The sequence below is a fragment of the Centropristis striata genome, chromosome 17 (assembly GCF_030273125.1).
Source record: "Centropristis striata isolate RG_2023a ecotype Rhode Island chromosome 17, C.striata_1.0, whole genome shotgun sequence".
Lineage (NCBI taxonomy): Eukaryota > Metazoa > Chordata > Actinopteri > Perciformes > Serranidae > Centropristis > Centropristis striata.
The window spans coordinates 3,124,444-3,143,947 of NC_081533.1; the positions used below are offsets into that span (position 1 = coordinate 3,124,444).

The window sequence follows — 19,504 nt, forward strand, 5'->3', positions numbered from 1 at the left end:
CTCTGAGCTGTTGTTCTGATATTCGCTACATGATGTCAGAGAACAATTATTCCAACAACAAGATTGTGGAGCCAAGAGAACACACACACATAGACACGCACATAGACACGTCTGTACTTTGAGTCACTTTACTGACTTTTTCATCCACACCTGCTACAGCTAACGTCCAGGTGGGACAGTCTCAGAGATCGCGTTGCAGAGACGGACCGTTAATTCTCTGTTGATTTGTTTGTCAGAAGTGGATCCAACATTTGCTCTTAGTGACTCTTGCAGCGAAACAAAATCCCCAACGTGTCCATCGAGCGGACTGAAGGTGACAGAAAAGACACAGATAATATTCAGACAACTGAAAGTAAATCTTACTCACCTGTAAATCATCCAGTCGCCCTTTAAAACTGCTCCGTATCGTCTCACAGCTGTTGATCCAACACTTTCTAATGTGTGTGTCAAGACTTTCTGTACAGATTAAAACACTTGGGCTTTATACTCTCCAGTAGGCGTGTATTCCAAGAAATGACGCTCCCTCTTTTTCCTCCAAGTTCAGTTTTTCTTTTTTTTGTAAAAAACTTGGCTTAAAAGTTAAGATGATATTATTCTCCTCTCTTCTGTTCTGCAAAAAAAAAACTCTAACATTTCAATTGAGCAAATATCCATGTTGAAATAACATTTACATTATAATTGTAACTGTGATTTTTGAATCCTGTGTATACACCACTTAAAACATGTTTAAATGCTATGTTGTTGTTGTTGTTTTTTCCAGCACAACTTTACCTATATTACCTAATAATAATTGATTTTTTTCATTCTGACTTACTGGAACAACATTTTAAAGCAAAAAGAAACAAAGAACATAAATGTGATCTTGTGATTGTGTGTGATCCTGTCATCAACTCTGGTTTTTATTCTAGTGGGACTCCATTTGATTTGTGTCTTGTGTGTTTAGCGTAACAATTTTGGTCATTTTGTGTCTTTTTTGGTAATTTTGTGTCTTTTTTTTAGTTATTTTGTGTTTTTTTTTTGGTCATTTTGTGTCTGGAGTTTATCATTACATGTAACTAGATCAGAGCTGGACAGCGTCTGTATGAAATGAACATGCAGTAGAAGAAATTGACCACTAGGTGGCTCTACTGTCTCCCGTTTGAGCTCCGTGGGGCTGAAAAATGCATCACTGTTTTCTTTTGTTTTTTTATTTCACCATTGATTCTCTACTGTAGTTGGTTTCTGTGGCGCCCCTGAGAGGGTATGGCCACAGTAATATTATTTAATGTAAATTACATGCTAATGGGACAATAATGGTACGATAATAGGGTGCCACCTGTCGCTGCCCCTCAGACACATTCTGGAGGAAAACAGAGAAGCCTCGTGTCTTCACTACTCCGCTCTCCACCTGCTTTTACAGGTCGGTAATGGTGTGAGCCCCGTTACATATTATTTTGTGTTGTTGCCTGTTACCTGTGCTAAGATAACCAAGAGAGTTTATGATGATTTGGCCGAGTGAGTTACAGATAAAGACGAGTTGGTAATGAAAGAAGTTTCGCGCACGGCTGCCAATTACAGCCGAGGTTATTATTTGTATCTTTTTTGGGGTAACATGTATTTTGTTATGTTGTTTTGTTAATATTTACTGTTTATATTAAAAGAGTCTGAGCTGATAAGCTGATGTAGCACAAGCCTTTAGCAATTCTGTGAAGTTAACAATGCACTTAAATGGTTGTCCAGCATATTGGATTCTCATAGTACACTGTGAATAGTGATTTCTATCAGCGAATTACTGAATAAGACAAAATGTATCATATTTACTGATATGGTTTATTTAATAGAACTTCTGTGTGTGAAAGAAATGTCATGATTAGAGAAACTGAAAAAGGTTAAAGGGGAAATGTTTCACTTGAGTTGTGGTAAAATGTAAATAATGTGATCAAAGAACCAGTGAATGATAGGAACTAATGTCTAGTGTTTACAAAGCTTTTATTTTGTATTTTTGGTAAATAAATCAGACTCAGACACATTCTGGAGGAAAACAGAGAAGCCTCGTGTCTTCACTACTCCGCTCTTCACCTGCTTTTACAGGTAACCTTATTTGTCTCCGTGGTCCCCGTCCACGGGACCCGTAACATTTCCATTTGACCAACACAGCTCCTTCTCAGGAGCCTACCTGTGAAAAGTATCCGGCTCTAGATTTGATTGTTTTAACTCTTTTAAGTCTTTTTGGGCTATTTTGTCCATTTTTGAATCCTTTTCATCCTGACTGTATACACCACTTAAAACATGTTTAAATGCCATGTTGGGTGTTTTTTTTTCAGGACAACCTCATCTATATGACCTAATAATAATTGACTTTTTAGTCTGACTTACTGGATTAAAACATTTTGAACCAAAAAGAAACAAAGAAAAACAAAGAAAAACCAACATAAATGTGATCTTGTGATTGTGTGATCCTGTCATCAACTCTGTTTTTTTTTTATTCTAGTGGGACTCTATTTTATTTGTGTTTTGTGTGTTTAGCGTAACAATTTTGGTAATTTTATGTCTTTTTTTTTTGTGGTAATTTTGTGTCTTTTTTTAGTTATTCCGTGTCATTTTCCGTGTCATTTTGTTTCTTTTTTTGTAATTTTGTGTCTTTTTTAGTTCTTTAGTCCAACATAAAATGTGATTTTGAATCTTTTTTTTTAACTTTCAAAACACTGTCATAAATAATTTTAAATGTTGCAAATGCGAAGAAAGGTTGCAAATATAACATATGAGAGGGTTACATCCAGTTCTATCATTTATACTTAATATACCTGTATGTGAGCTTGTCTCCATTTTATTTGGTATATCTGGATGTGATGGTGACTCCAGAGGGGTTAACTTTCAAGTCTCAAGTCATTTGTTTTGGGAGTCAAGTCCAAGTGAAGAGACCTTTTATCAGAATCAGGGCGAAGAAAATGTAACATTCATTTATTTTATTTAAGTTTTGCTGTAACTTTAAAACCACCACTGCATTTAATGTAGTTGTCCTTCACTTGTCATTCTATCTCTGGTGTTGTGGATCTAACATTTGGTTTATATTTGGATCACAGATTGTACCAAATGATCGATTAGCTGTAAGCAGGCTCCTTTTATTTTCCTGTTGAATGTCACGAGAGCAGTGGAGCCAATCACAGCATGCAGCGCTCACAGTCACACGTGACCACAGTCTGTTTAGATCGTCGGAAAAAAACTTGACACTTGGTGAACATGCAGATCAAGTTCCTGGAGCATCTGTTACTAATAAAAGCCTCCAAAATCAGCTGAATATCACATGTGGGGGGAAAAAAACCCTCAAGAGGAAATAAGCAGTGTGTAGGACAGGTAAAACACCTCTCACATGACAGAAACACAACGATGAGTCAGGGACTTTTTAATACAGGTACGCACAGCTGATCGTCTAAAATTGAACCTGTTCTCACAGAAATCCGTGAAATAGCCACGGATTTCGCTTAACTCAAAATCCATGGAATAGCCACGGATTTCGCTACAATGCAAGTTAATGACAGTCATATCCCGTGGCTATTGGTTTGTTCCAAGTCACGTGACTTTCAAGGTCCCGGCGGTCAGAACAAAAAACATGGCGGACAGTTCTCTCATTTTTAGTGAAAACAATCCATATTTTGACTTAGTTTCTGCATAAAAATGGATTTTGATCACATTTCTAGCGAGAAATATATGTTTTATTTTCTAAATCTTCACTCAGTGAATGTACATAATCACTTTGTATGTTGGAATAGCCACGGGATATGACTGTCATTAAATACATAAACTGGCAGGATTGTGCATGATATGTGATCAAAAACAGAGAATAAAGACAAAAAACGAGACGGATGAATTAAAAAATGGTTTAAAAAATGGGTCTTTGTTCTATTTTAACCCTTTATCAGGCAAAGAACCGTATTTGGTAACTTCAGCGGATATCCAAAATAAAAATAAAAAATATTTCGAGAAAAAAGTTGCATATTTACTAGATTAAAGTGGCAAATCTACAAGAAAAAAAGTCGCAGATTTAAGAGATTTAAAGTGGCAAATCTGCGTGGAAAAAAAGTCACAGATTTACGAGAAAAAAGTGGGGAAAAGCAACTTTTTTTCTTGCAGATTCACCACTTTAAATCTCATAAATCTGCACATTTTATCGTAGATTTGCCACTTTAATCTCGTAAATTTATTTCTCAAAATATTATCCCCCTCCCCTGGGTCCGTATGTTTTTTTTGTTTGTTTTTTACACATTCTGGCAGTATGTAATATCCTCCAATATTCTCTAGGGTTGAAATTTGGAATTTGCAAGTATTGCAATGAGTGTCCTATTAAGGGTTAAGAAATATTAAATACATAAACTGGTAGGACTGTGCATGTTATGTGATCAAAAGCAGAGAATAAAGACAAAAAAACGAGACGGATGAAATTTTTTATAAAAATGGTTTAAAAAATAGTCTTTATTCTATTTTTAAAAAGCATAAAATATCTAAAAATGCAGGAATTCTTTGTGTTATGTAAACAAAGGTAAAATTAAAATAATAACAATATGTATTATTTTCCTTTATTTATTCTACTTTATTGCAGGACTAAATATAATTTTACCTTTGGTTACATAACATGAAGCATTCCTGCAAGTTGAGATATTTTATATTTATTAAAAATAGGTCAAAAACCCTTTTTTTTTACCATTGCTCTTAATTCATTTTCCTTGATTTCTTGTTTTTATTCTGTTTTTTAAATTTGTTTCAAAATAGTTTATAGTACTAGTATTTATATATAGAGAATATTATGAGATGGTTTGTACAAGTGATTTAGGAGAACTTGCTGCATTCAACAATGTTCTAATATTTAAAAGTTTCACATGGGCACAAACACAGAAAGTTAAGATGAGAATCCATGAAGCCCAATGATTATATGTGATAAAAACCAATGTCTGATGAGGTCATCAGGTGTGTGAACAGGTTTAAGCTCATTATGAGACTCTAAAGAGGTGGTGGTGCTATCAAAAGGAATGAAGACATTCCTGTTTAAAGAGGCTATTTCTATTTCACTACAGAAACTAAAAATAGACCTACTTACTAATACTTCCTGAAGTCTCAAATCACACCTGAGTGTGTAGATGATTGACAGCTGAGAAACCCCCCAGAAGTTCACTTGATGGTGAAACTCACCACTGAAACACATCTGCAGCTTTCAGTTTCACTGTTTTTAATCAAAGGTTGTAAACATGCGTCTCTGCCTCGACAACACCATATCTCTGTGTTGCTGAGGTGGATCAGGTGTGGTTTATTACTGCAAATATAAAAAAAAAAAAAAAAAAGTCAGACTACAGACTTTTCTACAGACTTCAAGACATTTCTGCAGTTTTTTTTACATACAGTGCTTAACACATTTATTAGACCAGCTGTCATAAAAACTTGTTTAAAACTAAAAATGTTATTGTTATTTATTCGGCAAATAATAAACTGAATTCAACTTTTTATAGCCAGATTTGAGACAGAAATTAATCAAGCAGAACATTCAACCGGTAAAATTTATTATAACTATAATCTGACTCTGAATCCAGTTTTCACTGGAAGAAAAGTATGTATACTGCAAATAAGAAACTATTTTTACGACTTTAGATGCTGCTGAGTAGTTTAATCTTTAATTTTGCATAATCATTTAGTGGTAAATTGTGTGTTTAAGCCACAAAAATAAAATAAAAATTGAGAAATGTTTCCTTTTTTGCATGTTATTTCACAAAATGGCGATATTAGATGTACTAAGCATGAGCTTAAGAGGAAAAAAGCACTTAGGTAGGAAGTTTCAGTAAAACAGATTTAAAAAAAAACACTTTTTGCATGTTATTTCACGCTGCTGCAATATTAGACGCTCAGAGGGAAAACTGTCCAGTCAGTGTTAGTGTGATGGGACATTTCTCACATAGTGAGGACTTTGTGAAAGAAAAGTTTTCTAATTTCAGAGCTGAGACCGGTGTGTAGTGTCTTATGATATAAAAACACACAAAGAAAGAGGACAACAGAGAAGAAAACACTGGTTAACTTTAAACTCAGCAGGTATTTACAGGTACAGGTTTTTGTCCCACAATCTGTCAGATTTGTTTTATCATTATTCTGCATCAATCTCTGACTTTGTTTGTTCATGTTTTGTGTGCATGCTTGGTTTGGTTTACTGAGCCTTTAGTGATGACTCATGCCACATTTTTTGCAACAATCAGAGCACAAGAAAGTATGTGAGAGGGCTTATCTTCTATTTACAGCCATTCTTAAACCATTATTCATGACCTAGATTGACATGTGACCAAGATTTACACGACAGAAAGAACCAACTCATCAGAGAGAAGTGTTGTCTGATGACTCACATTATAGCACAAAGTCAAACACTCCACCTTAATAATTAAAGTCATTGAACTGTAAACTCTTTCTTTCTGCAGTATCACTGTAAACACCTGCCCGCTTTATATTCAGAAAAGTTGAAAGGAAATACTTTCAGAAAGGCTTTTTGCTTGAAGTTTTGATTACTTAGACCATGAGTCTCAAACTCACGGCCCGCGGGCCAATTGTGGCCCTCGTGATGATATTTTGTGGCCCCCAGCTTGATATGAAAGTTTAATGTGAGTTTTATATGAATGGCACTTTACCGTGTTGTGTGTGGAAGGTCCCTTTAATTACTTTTTTTGGTAGTTTTGTGTCTTTTTTTAAAATAATTTTGTCTTTTTTGTAATAATTTTGTGTCTTATTTTGGTAATTTGTGTCTTTTTTTGGTAATTGTATCTTTTTGTAATAATTTTGTGTTTTTTTTAGTAATTTTGTGTATTTTTTGGGTCATTGTGTGTCTTTTTTTAATACTTTTGTGTCTTTTTTTAAATAATTTTGTGTCTTTTTTTGGTCATTTTGATACTGCCTTTAGCGGCCCCCAGGTAATTTGAGTTTGATCTCCCTGACTTAGACAATAATATAGTGATAAAAATGAACCCAACTACTGAAATTGGGTTGTGCAGCAGCATGAGGTTAGTCAGCATGTTGTCATTCTCAGTCAGTGTTGGGAGAGTTACGGTTAAAACTGATTCAACTAGTTCAGAATCCTGAATACAAGACCTCAAATGTGATTATTCTCATCTATCCGCAGATCACACCAAGAGGGTTTGAATCCGGGTCTGAGTGAATGAGAGCATGAATATTTGTCTGTGTGTCTGTGTCATTCCTGTGATAGTGTGGAGACCGGTCCAGGGTGTAACCCTCCTCTGGCCCAGTGTCAGCTGGGATCGGCTCCAGTCCTCCGTGACCAGAGTTCAGATCAACTTCTGACTGCTGACTCCTCCCAAAGGTCAACTTCACTGTGACATGTCAGTAGGACACCACCACCATCATCTATTTTACAACAAACTGTAAATACATCCTGGCTTAAACACAGTTTCAAAATCAAACAGGCTGACTTTTGTTCCAGTTTAATCCAAAATTAAATCCACCAACGCATTAATGTTGCCAAACTGTCAGATTTAGAATAGAAGCTTTGCGTGCAAAGTGCATGATTCCACCTCCCATTTCTTTTTTGGTGTGCTGGTAAACATGAAAAGAAAGATTTCATGGATTTAATGGAATGTTTGTACAGCCGCTAACACAATCAAATGACGTTTAGTGTTGACGTTTGCAGGCGTCATCTTTTTGTTTCTTCATTTTTAGAAACTACATAACTGTCTAGGCTGTGGTATAAATGTGTCTCATTCATCATTCTGATTTATTTAATGTTTTCACACTCAAAGAACAAAAGAAAAAACGCACATCGACAATAATGCATAAAGATATATTTGCTTTATTTGTAAAGTTTTTCACTTTTTTGAGATTTGTCTCCACATTTTTAACTTATGTACCATTGTTCTTTGTATGATTGGGTCACTTGGTCTTTCATCTTACCTACAGATTGATATCCTTCAAAAATATACAAAGAAAGGTATAGTATTTTAAAAGGACATATTTATTAAGTAATGAGTGTACACATTGAAAAGTTGGGTTACATTTCTTTGAAATTGTACCTTATATGATTTTATGTGAAAAAAATGAATGAATCAATTGACTGATATACACTGTATTATGATCTTACTTCTAAATTTGCTGAGTCATCATCAATATGGTCATAAAAAGTCAAAACATCTTGTCATCGTCATGTGGCAAAAAAACCACATGTGGAAAGAGCAGGAGGAAAAAAACATGTTTTTTTCTGAAAGACTCAGCAAAATTTTGTAACAGGAAGTTAAAGCTGACTTGCACCATTGAACCCAACAGAGAAACTGAAGTTAAAAACAAATAATCACTGAAACATGTAGATCAGTAGTGGAATCTACATTTACTCCAATACTGTACTTAGGTACAGTTTTAAGGTACCTGTACTTTACTAGAGTATTTCCATTTTATGTAACTTTATTCTTCTACACAATTATATTTAGAGGTAAATATTGTACTCCATTTAACTGACAGCTTTAGTTACTTTACAGGTAAAAAAAACCCATTAAAATAATTGTGCATTTTTGTAAATTAATCCTCAGTAAGTATATTCTATAGTAATTAATTCATTATAACGCTGATTACATAAATGCATCAATAATAATAATAATAATCTAATAATATACGTATAATATATAAAACGATCTCCGTGGGACATTCTGCATTACAAACCCTTTTTTTTACACAATAAGTACTTTTTGTATTTGTGAATGCAGGACTTTTACTTATAGTGGAGATTTTACTAAAGTAAGAGATCTAAATAATTCTTCCACCACTGCATTCAATCATCAGAACATTTTATGAAAAAATGTGAGAAGAACTGGGTGGAACATTTATATGTTACATTATTCTCTGATATGACTGAGGTGAAGACAAAAAGAATAAAGACTTTCATGTTTAATATTTAAACCAAAGATGCATAGATGCATTGATGTTTAATCATTTATATTTTGCATTTTTCAAACTTTAAATAATAATACAATCATATAAGATATTACTATTACTAATATTATTATTATTATTATTAATAATAATGTTATTGTTATTGTTATTATTATTATTGTTACATATGAAAAAAGTAATTTTGAAAATCATTATTTTTACAAAATAACGTACAAAAATATATTTTGTATATATTACATATTGTTTTTAACTAAATATATATATTTTTATTTCAAATTAACTTTTTTCACCCATTAAAACACAAGCAGAAAAAGGACTAAATGAAACCAAGATGTTAAATCCTTTTTATTTTGAATTGTTAAAACTTTAAATAATCATATAATCATATAACATATTATTATTATTATTATTATTATTATATGAAAAAAGATATTTTGAAAAAAATTATTTTGTAAAAGAAAAAAAAGGAAAAAATATGTATACATTACGAATAAATACAAATTAACTTTTTTCACCCATTAAAAGTCAAGCAGAAAAAAGACAAAATGATACCAAGAAATAATTATATAATATAGTTTTATTGAACAACTGAACATGAATGTAAGTGTGTTTGCGCCTTTAAGACGCCTCCCTCGTGCTGCTCTCAGATCTGACTTTGAAACCAGGAAGAGACTCTGCAGCCTGTCTGCTCGGACCATTCTCTCTATGGCTCGGATTAAACTTTAAACTAAAATCTAAAATCTTATAAAGTGCACCTCTCTTTCTCACCTCTGACGTCACCATCCTCCTGACTTCATGGACTAAATAAAGCGCGACTCGCACCTTTCTCTAACAGGTGAGCGTGTTTCCTGCACTGCACACTGTACACACAGTTAGTTACTTCAAATATTTTCTGTTTAACTGTAATTTTATTGTTATGTCATTGTGTTTTTATTGTATTATACAGCTGTAAAGTAGGGGAAACCAGCAGAGACCGATGAGTCATAATATTTGAATAAAGTTATTTAGATACTGGGATTTCCCCTCGACCGACGCCAGTTTCTGCGGCTCTCGCCAGTTTTTGTTTTTGTTGTAGTGCTCAATTCGAATTTGGTAAATTAAATTTACTAATATGAAATATGTTGTGAATTTTCATGACATTTTTTTGCAGAATTATGGCATTCAAGTCAGGTTAATACTCACATATATGCATCATCTTGAAGTACATTTTACCTGCTTTTTAACTGTGTTTCCCTGTGTAAACTGCCACTTATATGAAGTACAAAAAGGAGATTATCAGTGAGATGGAGATGATTTAAGGCAGAGCCAGTGTCCAAACAGCTCTATAGAATCATATATATATAAAAAATATAAATATATATATCCAAACAGTAATTGACTGTCAGTAAGTGACAAAATTCCCACGTGTCACTTGTATAACTTCAGCTTACGATCACATGTGAACTTGGAACTTTTCTCTGCCTCTAATTGGAAATTTTGTCACTTACTGACTGTATTTAACTGTTTGGACTCTCCAGCAATTTGGATTTCCCTCCCAGTGAGGTCATAGTTAACCCTGTGATCCCCGAACCATTACAATTATTTTCATCGATTTCAACTATTTTAAATTATAAATAACAACTGAACAGCAATAAAACGGAAGCACTCCTCATCGGCACCCCTCATCAGGATCACTCCTCACCCATATCCCAACTTACCTTCGACGGACAGATCATTCCTCTCTCCACCTCAGCAACTAACCTAGGAGTTCGGTTTGACCCCCACCTGACCTTCAACGACCACATAAAACATGTCTGCAAAATCTCATTCTATCATCTCCGCAACATTTCAAGACTCCGTCCCACTCTACCCCTCCCAGCAGCAGAACAACTGGTCCACGCTTTCATTTCGTCAAGACTGGACTACTGTAACGGGCTCTTCATCGGGATACCTGGCAAAACCATCCAGAAGCTTCAATACATCCAAAACAGCGCTGCCAGGGTCCTGATGAGAGCCCGTAAACACGAGCACATCACCCCCATCCTTCACTGGCTCCCTGTCTCATCCCGGATCAACTACAAAATTCTGCTTCTCACCCATAGATGCATCCATGGCCATGCACCTACTTACCTCAAAGAACTCATCCCCCTACAGTCTACCACCCGCACCCTCAGATCGACAAACACCCTGCTCCTCCAAGTCCCCAGTACCAGACTCTCCACCATGGGAGACCGAGCCTTCTGCTCGGCCGCACCACGCCTGTGGAACAGCCTCCCCACCCAGCTGAGGGCCACTCAGAGCCTAGACTCTTTCAAGACAGGCCTGAAAACGTTTTTATTCAGGAAGGCCTACAAATGATAAACTTGAAACCGACTTTTTAACCTACCTCTATTGAGTTGTTTTTAAAATTATTTTACTTGTTAAGCACTTTGAGATCTGCTGATAAAAAATGCATTAGAAATAAAATGTATTATTATTATTATTATTATTATTATTATTATTATATGTATATATTAGTGAGTGAAATAAGAGTACGGGCAAGTGAGACATTAAAACATCCAACTAATTGTTATTTTATAGCAAATTGTAACCATACATGCATACATCCACATATCTAAATTTCCTTTCGAAATGTTTCAAATGAAGCACAATTCTCTTTAGTCATCTTTATTCAGTCTAATTTAATAATCAAAACTGTATTTGTTTTGCTTTAGATTATGATTTTCAACACGTTTTGAAGTTCAATGAATGAATACTCTTATTGAAATACCAGTAACGTTATAAATGCTTTTCTTTCTGTAGCAAAGAGGTTAAAGACAGTCATGTCTCAAAATGAATATGATGAAGAGAAAAAAAGAAAGAAATGCGACGAAATAAGACGTTTTATTTTTTTTATTTTATCTTAATTTTCTGATCTTTGTTTGTGTACTAATGCCCTCCTAAAATAGCATATATATATATATATATATATATATATATATATATATATATATATATATATATATATATATATATATATATATGTATATGTGGGAGAATTTCATTATGAAATATGTGTATTTTGATTGTCATGATTGTTATTCTTTATTTAGGCTGTCAATCACATGATAATTCACATGATAATGAGTAAGAAAAACAGACAGTAATCACGTGAGCATGAGCAGGCGTGTCTAGTTTCACTACAGTGTGACATCATGGTTAAAGGTCTGTGTGGGTGTGTGGGTGTTGTATAAAGTAGTTCCTCTGCTGCGGATCGTCTCAGTCTGTGTGTGTCAGTGTGTGTGTGTGTGTGTGTTTCCGTGTTAAATGGACTTGGAGGGCTTCACTTCCAGCGTCTCTCTCTCTCCTCTCTTCTTCGTCGTTCTTTTGTTGATTTTCTGCTGCACACCTGTTGAAGGTAAGCTCAAACAAAAGCTCATTCATCAGCGTCACGCTGTTACCATGCCAACGAGCGAACTGATATCCATCTACAACGGCATATTAACTCCATAAAGGCTGTCATTGAAATGAATTAACTGCCAAAGGGAAAGATAATTATCACGAGTGTTCGTTTTTTTATTATTGATAACAGAGCTTATTGTTGGATTTGATCATCTAAAGCGAATCTATTGACTCTTCTACGTTAAACTTAGTTGAAACCAGTGGTGGAAAGTAACTAAGTAGGCTACTTAAGTACCATTTTGATAAAGTTGTACATTACTTGAGTATTTCCATTTTATGTAACTTTATACTTCTACTGCCAGCTTTAGTTACTTTTCAAGTCTAAATTTACCATAAAACATGACACATTTAAAGTGATTAGACATTTGTTAAAAATACACACACACACACACACACACACACACACACACACACAAAGACTTGTTCCATGACCTCACAGTATAACAATACAGCCTTTATAAGCCCTGATAAACTGTGTGGGTCTTTGTTCTGTTTTTTTCTGTTAACAGCTGGTTTAAACCTGTAACGTCTGTTATAGGCTGTATATAAATAATGGATGTGGTCACCATGACGTCTCATTGGTTTGTGGACTGCCTGTTTAAGCATCGAGTTCAGCGTTATATCTGTCAACGTCTGTTATTTTAAACCGAGAGAGACATATTTGGACTGGGGAAGCGAGAGGGCGGATGCAACTGTAAATAAACTGATTAGAATTAATGTTGCAAGTGAGATGTAGTCTAATTTTGTATTGAGATTCAGTAGAAAGGAGCCAGGCAGGGGGCAGAGAAACAAACCCAGAAGTGCCTTCAGCCTGCATTCTCTCCAACAGCAGTTGCAAAAGAAGTCCGGTCCTATCTATCTCATTACAAAATGAGACGACTTCTTGATTTATTACCGCATGAAAAATGATCGGTAACACTTTCTATGAAGACTACATCTATATTTCATTATGAGCGCATTCATAGTGAATTATAATGCTCATTATAATCAATCATAATGCATTATGACTGCACTCATAAACACATATAAAGCTTCATGATGCACTATATCAACAGTTATAAATATAGCTTATAATGACTTATAAATCCAAGTGTCTTATGAGTGCTCTTGACTGGTTATAAACTACAGGCTGACTGATGAGGCTGATAATACATTACAACTACTCATACCCCTCTATACACACACCTCAACAATCAATTGTTATAAGGACTCATAGGATGCCATAAGTATAAATAAATGATCAATGTATGCTTTAAGTAAAGTGAGGTTCATATAGACGCATCTATAATGCAGTATAGCTAATCATGATGTTTCATTGTTGGCGTTAAGTAAAGTGTAACACATTTTCATGCATTTAAAAGAAGCTATGCTGCATCATAAGTCATTTCGTTTCGTTACAAAGTCTTACCTCCCTACCTACTTAAACAGGAGAAAACCAGAAACAGAACCCGGCAGCTCACCCTTACTGCTCAAACAGGGGAATTATATCCAAATTACCGTAAATTAACTCAAACGAAAGTGTGACCGGTTGGGAGACGAGGAGGATGAGCCACCGACGGCCGCCATCTTGGCTCCCTTTATACCAGATGGTTCCGGCTCCAATCTGCATATGAAAAAGGAAAACAAAGACACAGGGCACACATACAAACGCAGTTTGCTCATAATGACCACAGTCATAACATCAAAGCTGGATGTGAATTTATGGAAAGTTTTGCACGTGGTGAAAACATTTCTATCCTCCATTTCTCAGGTCAGTCTGCAGTCGTCGGTCCGCTCCAGCCAATCGTGGCCGTCCCTGGCGATGACGTCATCCTGCCGTGTCACGTGGAGCCGCCGGTCAACGTGGCTCGACTGACGGTGGAGTGGTCGCGGCCGGACATCCAGCCCGACCCCAACGACAGGCTGAGGGGGGTGGACTACGTGCACCTGTACCGGGACAGCCGCGAGGTCCCGGACATGAAGCTGTCGTCGTACGTCAGCAGGACGACGCTGTTCAGGGACGGACTGAGACGAGGAAACATTTCACTCAAGATCATCAACGTGACGCTCCAAGACCAAGGCGCATTCAGATGTTTTATACCCAAGTTAAAGAGCAAAACACAGTTCTCTATTGTAAATCTTGTCGTTGGTGAGTAAAACATGTTCTCTTGTCTATTCTGTATCAAAAAATCTCTAAATACACGATCAGTGCCTTGAATATCTTTCTGTCAACAACTTAAGAAACGACTATTTTCCACTTGGAGTATAATGTTGAGTAAGACTTTACAATAACCAACTACGTGATGTTTATAGATGGTTTATAGACCAGTTATTAACCATTTACAAAGTGCTATACATACACTGTAAAAAGATAAAAATAAACTATAGCTACTCAATAAAATTGAGGCAACAGATTGCACACAATATTCTTTATTAAATCTAACTACGTTACAAGTTGAGTTAATAACAACTTAACAGGAAGTGCCTGTTAATTAAAAACAGACTAATTTTATTGTGTTGGATTCATTCAAAATTCTCCTGATTTAGAATTACAGACACATAAAGATTATATTTAATGTGATCAGAATAAGTAGATTCTATCTCAGACATTTTTATATTAAAGTTACTTAAACAACTGCCTCAAAATCAAGGACGCATTTATATTTAATACATTTTATCAAATATATTAAGTAAAATGAAATGACTACAGAATAATTTATCACAGTGTATTTAATCTTTAAATGTTTTAAACCAACGTCTTAAAGGTATATGAATCATTTCAAAATCATTAACATACTTAATATGGTGTCAAAAATGTTAAAATTTGTGCTAAACTAAAACTCTTAATTATAATGTAATTGTTTGTTAATGGTAAAGTAACTATAAAGTTACATTAATATACCATCTATTTGTCATTTATAAATGTTGTAGTTAGTTAAACATTAATAAATGATGTATTTAACATTCTAAATGGCCTATATACGGTTTATAAATGATGATTAAACATTAATAAACTATCTGTTTACCATTTATAAATGAGGGTTATTGTAAAGTGTTGCCTAATGTTGTAAATAATTGCTAATCTTCTGTTATTCCAGTGCCAAAGTCTAATACCTGGACAACAGAGACGCCACAACAAACTCCTGATCAGAAAGAAGAGAGGGGTGCTGAAGGTGAGGAAAAGTCTTAACGCCATCTTTTCAACGCGATGAGTGGATACTTTTTCTTTTTCCCTGTTTGACAGTGAAGCTTCATTCTTAAAGTCATAATAAGACTTTTAATTATCTGCATTTTTCAGCAATAGTTGCTCAATATACTTTCCTTCTGTAGTTTGAAGATGCATCATGTAATCTATCATATTTTGTTGATTTGTTTATTGACTCATTTCCCACTGATGCTCTTTCACAATAAAAGCGTACGCCCAATTGCTCAACAGCTGTTGTTGTCGTATTAAACACAAATCCTTCAATCTCTTTTATCACATACATATTTGGTCCTAAACCCACAGAAGAGTTTCCAAAATTGGAGGAGATCAACATGTTCTCATCCCTTTTATATAAAGGTCACCCTTTTAAATCCATGGTTACTGTTGGGAAACAGTAACAAACAAAATTTCTTATTACTACTTAATTACTACTTACATTCTGTACGGTTCGGGCAAAAAAGTGCATGGTCAGGTGTTACAAAATATAATGAAAAAAGTGAAATAAATGCATAAAACTGCCCTTAAGTGATGTAGATGATGTAAAAACAAGACGCAGAGAAGTTAGATGCGTAACTTTACATAATATTGTTTACTTTTGTTTGAACTCGGGACATTGTAATCCGAACCACAATCAAGCAGTCTGAAACCTCACACTGAGTCACAGTCATCTCATGTTGCAGCATGTCAGGTGTTTTCCAGTTACAGCAGCTTTCATCATCTGCAGTTGTTTGGTTTTTCTCGTCAGGTGTTCTGTCTGAGAGGAGCAGACTGATCCCAGTCGTGGTTTTCTCCGTCTTCCTGATGATCCTGGCTGTTGGAGTTACTGCATATTTTACACAATGTGTCACAAAGTGTCAAAAACAAAAGGTATGTCAGCAACACAGAAGGCTGGAAAATAATAAGCAAAACACAATTATTTTTTTCTGGGAGACATTTGACTGATTATTACATTTCTTTTATTTCTCTCTGCAGCTTATAAAACCATCTCTTCTGTCGTCACCGTGCTGAAGAAAAACACTGGCAGACATGTTTGACAGAGACAAAACTCTGGAGGCGTTTATGTTGTGGAAAGAAGCAGACTGTCACCAGAAAAGTTTCTCTGATATGAACTTTTGCTCCTGTTGATGCTGGTTTGACCATCTGCAGAGTTTCAACATCAGACTCCAAATGTTCCAACTGAAGCTTTTGTAAAACTTTAACCTGAAGGAACTTTATCTCTGAATAGATTTACATGTTGGGCTTTGACACAAGGGAACATTTCATCTTCCTTTACATAATTTGCATGGCAGGTGAAGTAATTTGAGTACTAGACAAATAAAAGGGTCATTTGTACTGCAAACACAGCTCTATTTATACTGTGCTAAAGTCTAAATACACAGGTGAGACAGAAATGAAGGTTTCTCACAGTCGGCAAGTGAAAAACAAAAGCTTATTGCCAAACAGCTGTTAAGTTCTTATATCAGATATTTGCTCTTATCATGTGTTTGATCTTTTGTGTTATCGTATTACACACCACTAAACAATATTGCAACAGTCAAAGTGAAAAAATATTTGTTAAACATTATATTAACCCATAAGAACCCAGACCCAGTTATCCATAAAGGAAAGTTATGGGGGATATATCACAGACCAAGTGAACCATGCAGAACATATTTATGATGTGGGTTTTTTTTGGTCATTTTGTGTCTTTTTTTAGTAATTTTGTGGAGGGTTTTGTGTCTTTTTTTAAGTAATTTAGTTTTTTTCTGTCATTTTGTGTCTTTTTTTGGTCATTTTGTGTCTTTTTTAAGTAATTTAGTGTTTTTTTCTGTCATTTTGTGTCTTTCTTGGTCATTTTGTGTCTTTTTAAGTCATTTTGTCTGTCTTTTTTGTGTCTTTTTTAAGTAATTTAGATGTTTTGGTCATTTTGATACTGCCTCCAGCGGCCCCCAGGTAATTTGAGTTTGAGACCCCTGGTCTAGAATATTTAAAGTGTTTGTTACATGGGTGTCACCGTGGGTGCTTATGGGTTAATGGGATAAACGACTTTTTTTAAGGTGAAAGAAAGAAAGTGGCAGCTTTAGGAGGTTATTTATGACTGATTAATGGCTGATGATTTAGGTTTTATTCAGTGTTTTAACCTTTTTGTTTTTAACAGACTGAAAATGTGCAAATGTTACATTTTAAATGCATCACTGATTGTTTCTGCTCCTTTAACACCACTTGTTCTTTTGTTTTGTTTTTTTTGTTTTTTTATTGTTGTAATTTAATTATTTCTATGTGTGGTCTATCTGTGTGTGTAGTACATAATGTCCTTTGCTGTTAAATAACGAGAACCTTGTTGGTCTGAATCTGTTTGTTAACTCTTGCTGAACTGTTGTCGTTTTTATCTGTTAATTTATTCTAAACTGTTCCAATAAAAGCTGGACTTTTCTTTGGTTAAACATTGTTCTTGTTGCGATCTTACAGATTAAATGACCTCTCATTAATTATGCACTTTAAATATAGTTTTGTGTTGTCATCAATGCTGTATGTGTTTGATTAGGCCTTCAAGCATTTCTTTTCCCTGTTGAAACCTTTTATGTGAGCACCTTATCACCACATTATTTTGCAAAGGTTGTTGCACTTTATTCAGGACATTCTCACGTGTTACTTACTCTGTTTTTTTTTTTTTTACTCACGTGTTTCAACTCTGTTTTTTTAGCTGTACTGATGTCTTGTTTTTATGTAACTGAGAATTGCCAAATACATCATGTGGGTGATTGCAGTGTGTTTGCACCATGTATGCCGTGACGGTGTTGACAAAGCTTTCAATCACATGGAACAATCAACTTCTTCATCACCACATGTTGTTTACCTCATATCTACACTTAATATTCTCTCACAAGAGCATTTTATTACCTCGTAATCTCAGTTTATATGGTTTAATACAAAACATTCATATCTTGTTTTTATCCCATAAGAACCTATGGTGGCGCCCGTGTAACAAACACTTTAAATCTTCTATAATCTCCCATATTCAGCTTTATGCTTCACATTAACTCATTAAATCCCTAAGTGACACATACTCAACACCCTGGTGTGACTGTCATGTGACTGTGACAAGAAGTGACTTCTCCAAAATATGTGTGTGACTGGAAACAGAAATGTGCAGAAGTAGCTAATTTCAAAAAGCTTACTTTTTGTTACTAGGGTAAATTTAAACCCATTTAACAATTCTAATCCGTTAATAGGGTGTCCTGTATTACATTTAACTTGTTCTGACCATATTTCCTGAACAAATTAAAGTCACAATTATGATATATGTTATGGAGCTGCAAACAAAAAGGCAAATGGTTATTTGTATTTATTTATTATTGATTTATTATTATTTTGTTACTTAAAAAACAAATCTGAAAAAGAATTAATTGTTGAACAGTACTATTAATGACACAATTTGACACAATGACAAAAAAAACAAAAAACATGAGAAATGTGTTCTATGTGGTCCACTTGGTCTGTGGTATATCCCCTATAATTTTCCTTTAATGATAACTGCGTCTGGGTTCTTATGGGTTATTACTTCATTCATCATATTTGATGGTACTCCACTGCAGGAAATCACCTTAACTTTTAGGAGACAACTTTCATTCTTGCATCTTGAGTGTCTTTCTTTCCGTTGTAGCTTTACTTTAGAGTCTGCTCGGTCTGCTTTCTTCCATCTCCGTACATTAACGGCCTCCATCAGTCCCTCACACCCAGCAGCTCCACCGTCCTGGTTCATTCTCTGGTCACATCTCTCCTCGGTTACTCTACCTCCCTGCTCTTTGGTCTCCCTGAAAAAAAATCCATCTACAACTCCAACTGGCTCAGAACGCTGCAGCCTGGATCCTCACCAGAACTCCCTCCACCTGTCACATCACCCAGAGCCGACTAATCACATATTTATATCACTTATCACTTATTAGACGGCTCTGGTACAACAGCAACTTTACTGGCTTCCTGACAAAAACTGTTCCAATAAAAGCTGGCCTTTTCTTTGGT

At 35.0% G+C, this 19,504-nt stretch overlaps 1 protein-coding gene and 1 long non-coding RNA gene across 2 annotated transcripts; both read left to right on the forward strand.

The window, feature by feature from the left end:
- Window positions 1-1,182: 1,182 nt before the first annotated feature.
- On the forward strand, window positions 1,183-7,735 carry LOC131989537 (uncharacterized). Its single transcript, XR_009395962.1, has 3 exons — window positions 1,183-1,240; window positions 1,333-1,399; window positions 7,208-7,735. It is a non-coding gene; the product is annotated as an uncharacterized LOC131989537 (long non-coding RNA).
- A 4,192-nt stretch (window positions 7,736-11,927) lies between these two features.
- On the forward strand, window positions 11,928-18,248 carry LOC131989512 (butyrophilin subfamily 2 member A2-like). The gene is made up of 5 exons (XM_059354754.1): window positions 11,928-12,274; window positions 14,069-14,446; window positions 15,396-15,470; window positions 16,248-16,369; window positions 16,475-18,248. Exons 1-5 carry the CDS (start codon window positions 12,184-12,186, stop codon window positions 16,508-16,510), a joined length of 702 nt encoding a protein of 233 aa, XP_059210737.1. The 5' UTR covers window positions 11,928-12,183; the 3' UTR covers window positions 16,511-18,248.
- The last annotated feature ends 1,256 nt before the right edge of the window (window positions 18,249-19,504 follow it).

Excerpts from the sequence above, each read along its gene's own strand:
- LOC131989512 (XM_059354754.1), top strand. The coding sequence starts at position 12,184 with ATGGACTTGGAGGGCTTCACTTCCAGCGTCTCTCTCTCTCCTCTCTTC. Across the intron at positions 12,275-14,068 it reads CTGCTGCACACCTGTTGAAG|GTCAGTCTGCAGTCGTCGGT; the intron begins GTAAGCTCAAAC and ends TCCATTTCTCAG. Across the intron at positions 14,447-15,395 it reads TATTGTAAATCTTGTCGTTG|TGCCAAAGTCTAATACCTGG; the intron begins GTGAGTAAAACA and ends CTGTTATTCCAG.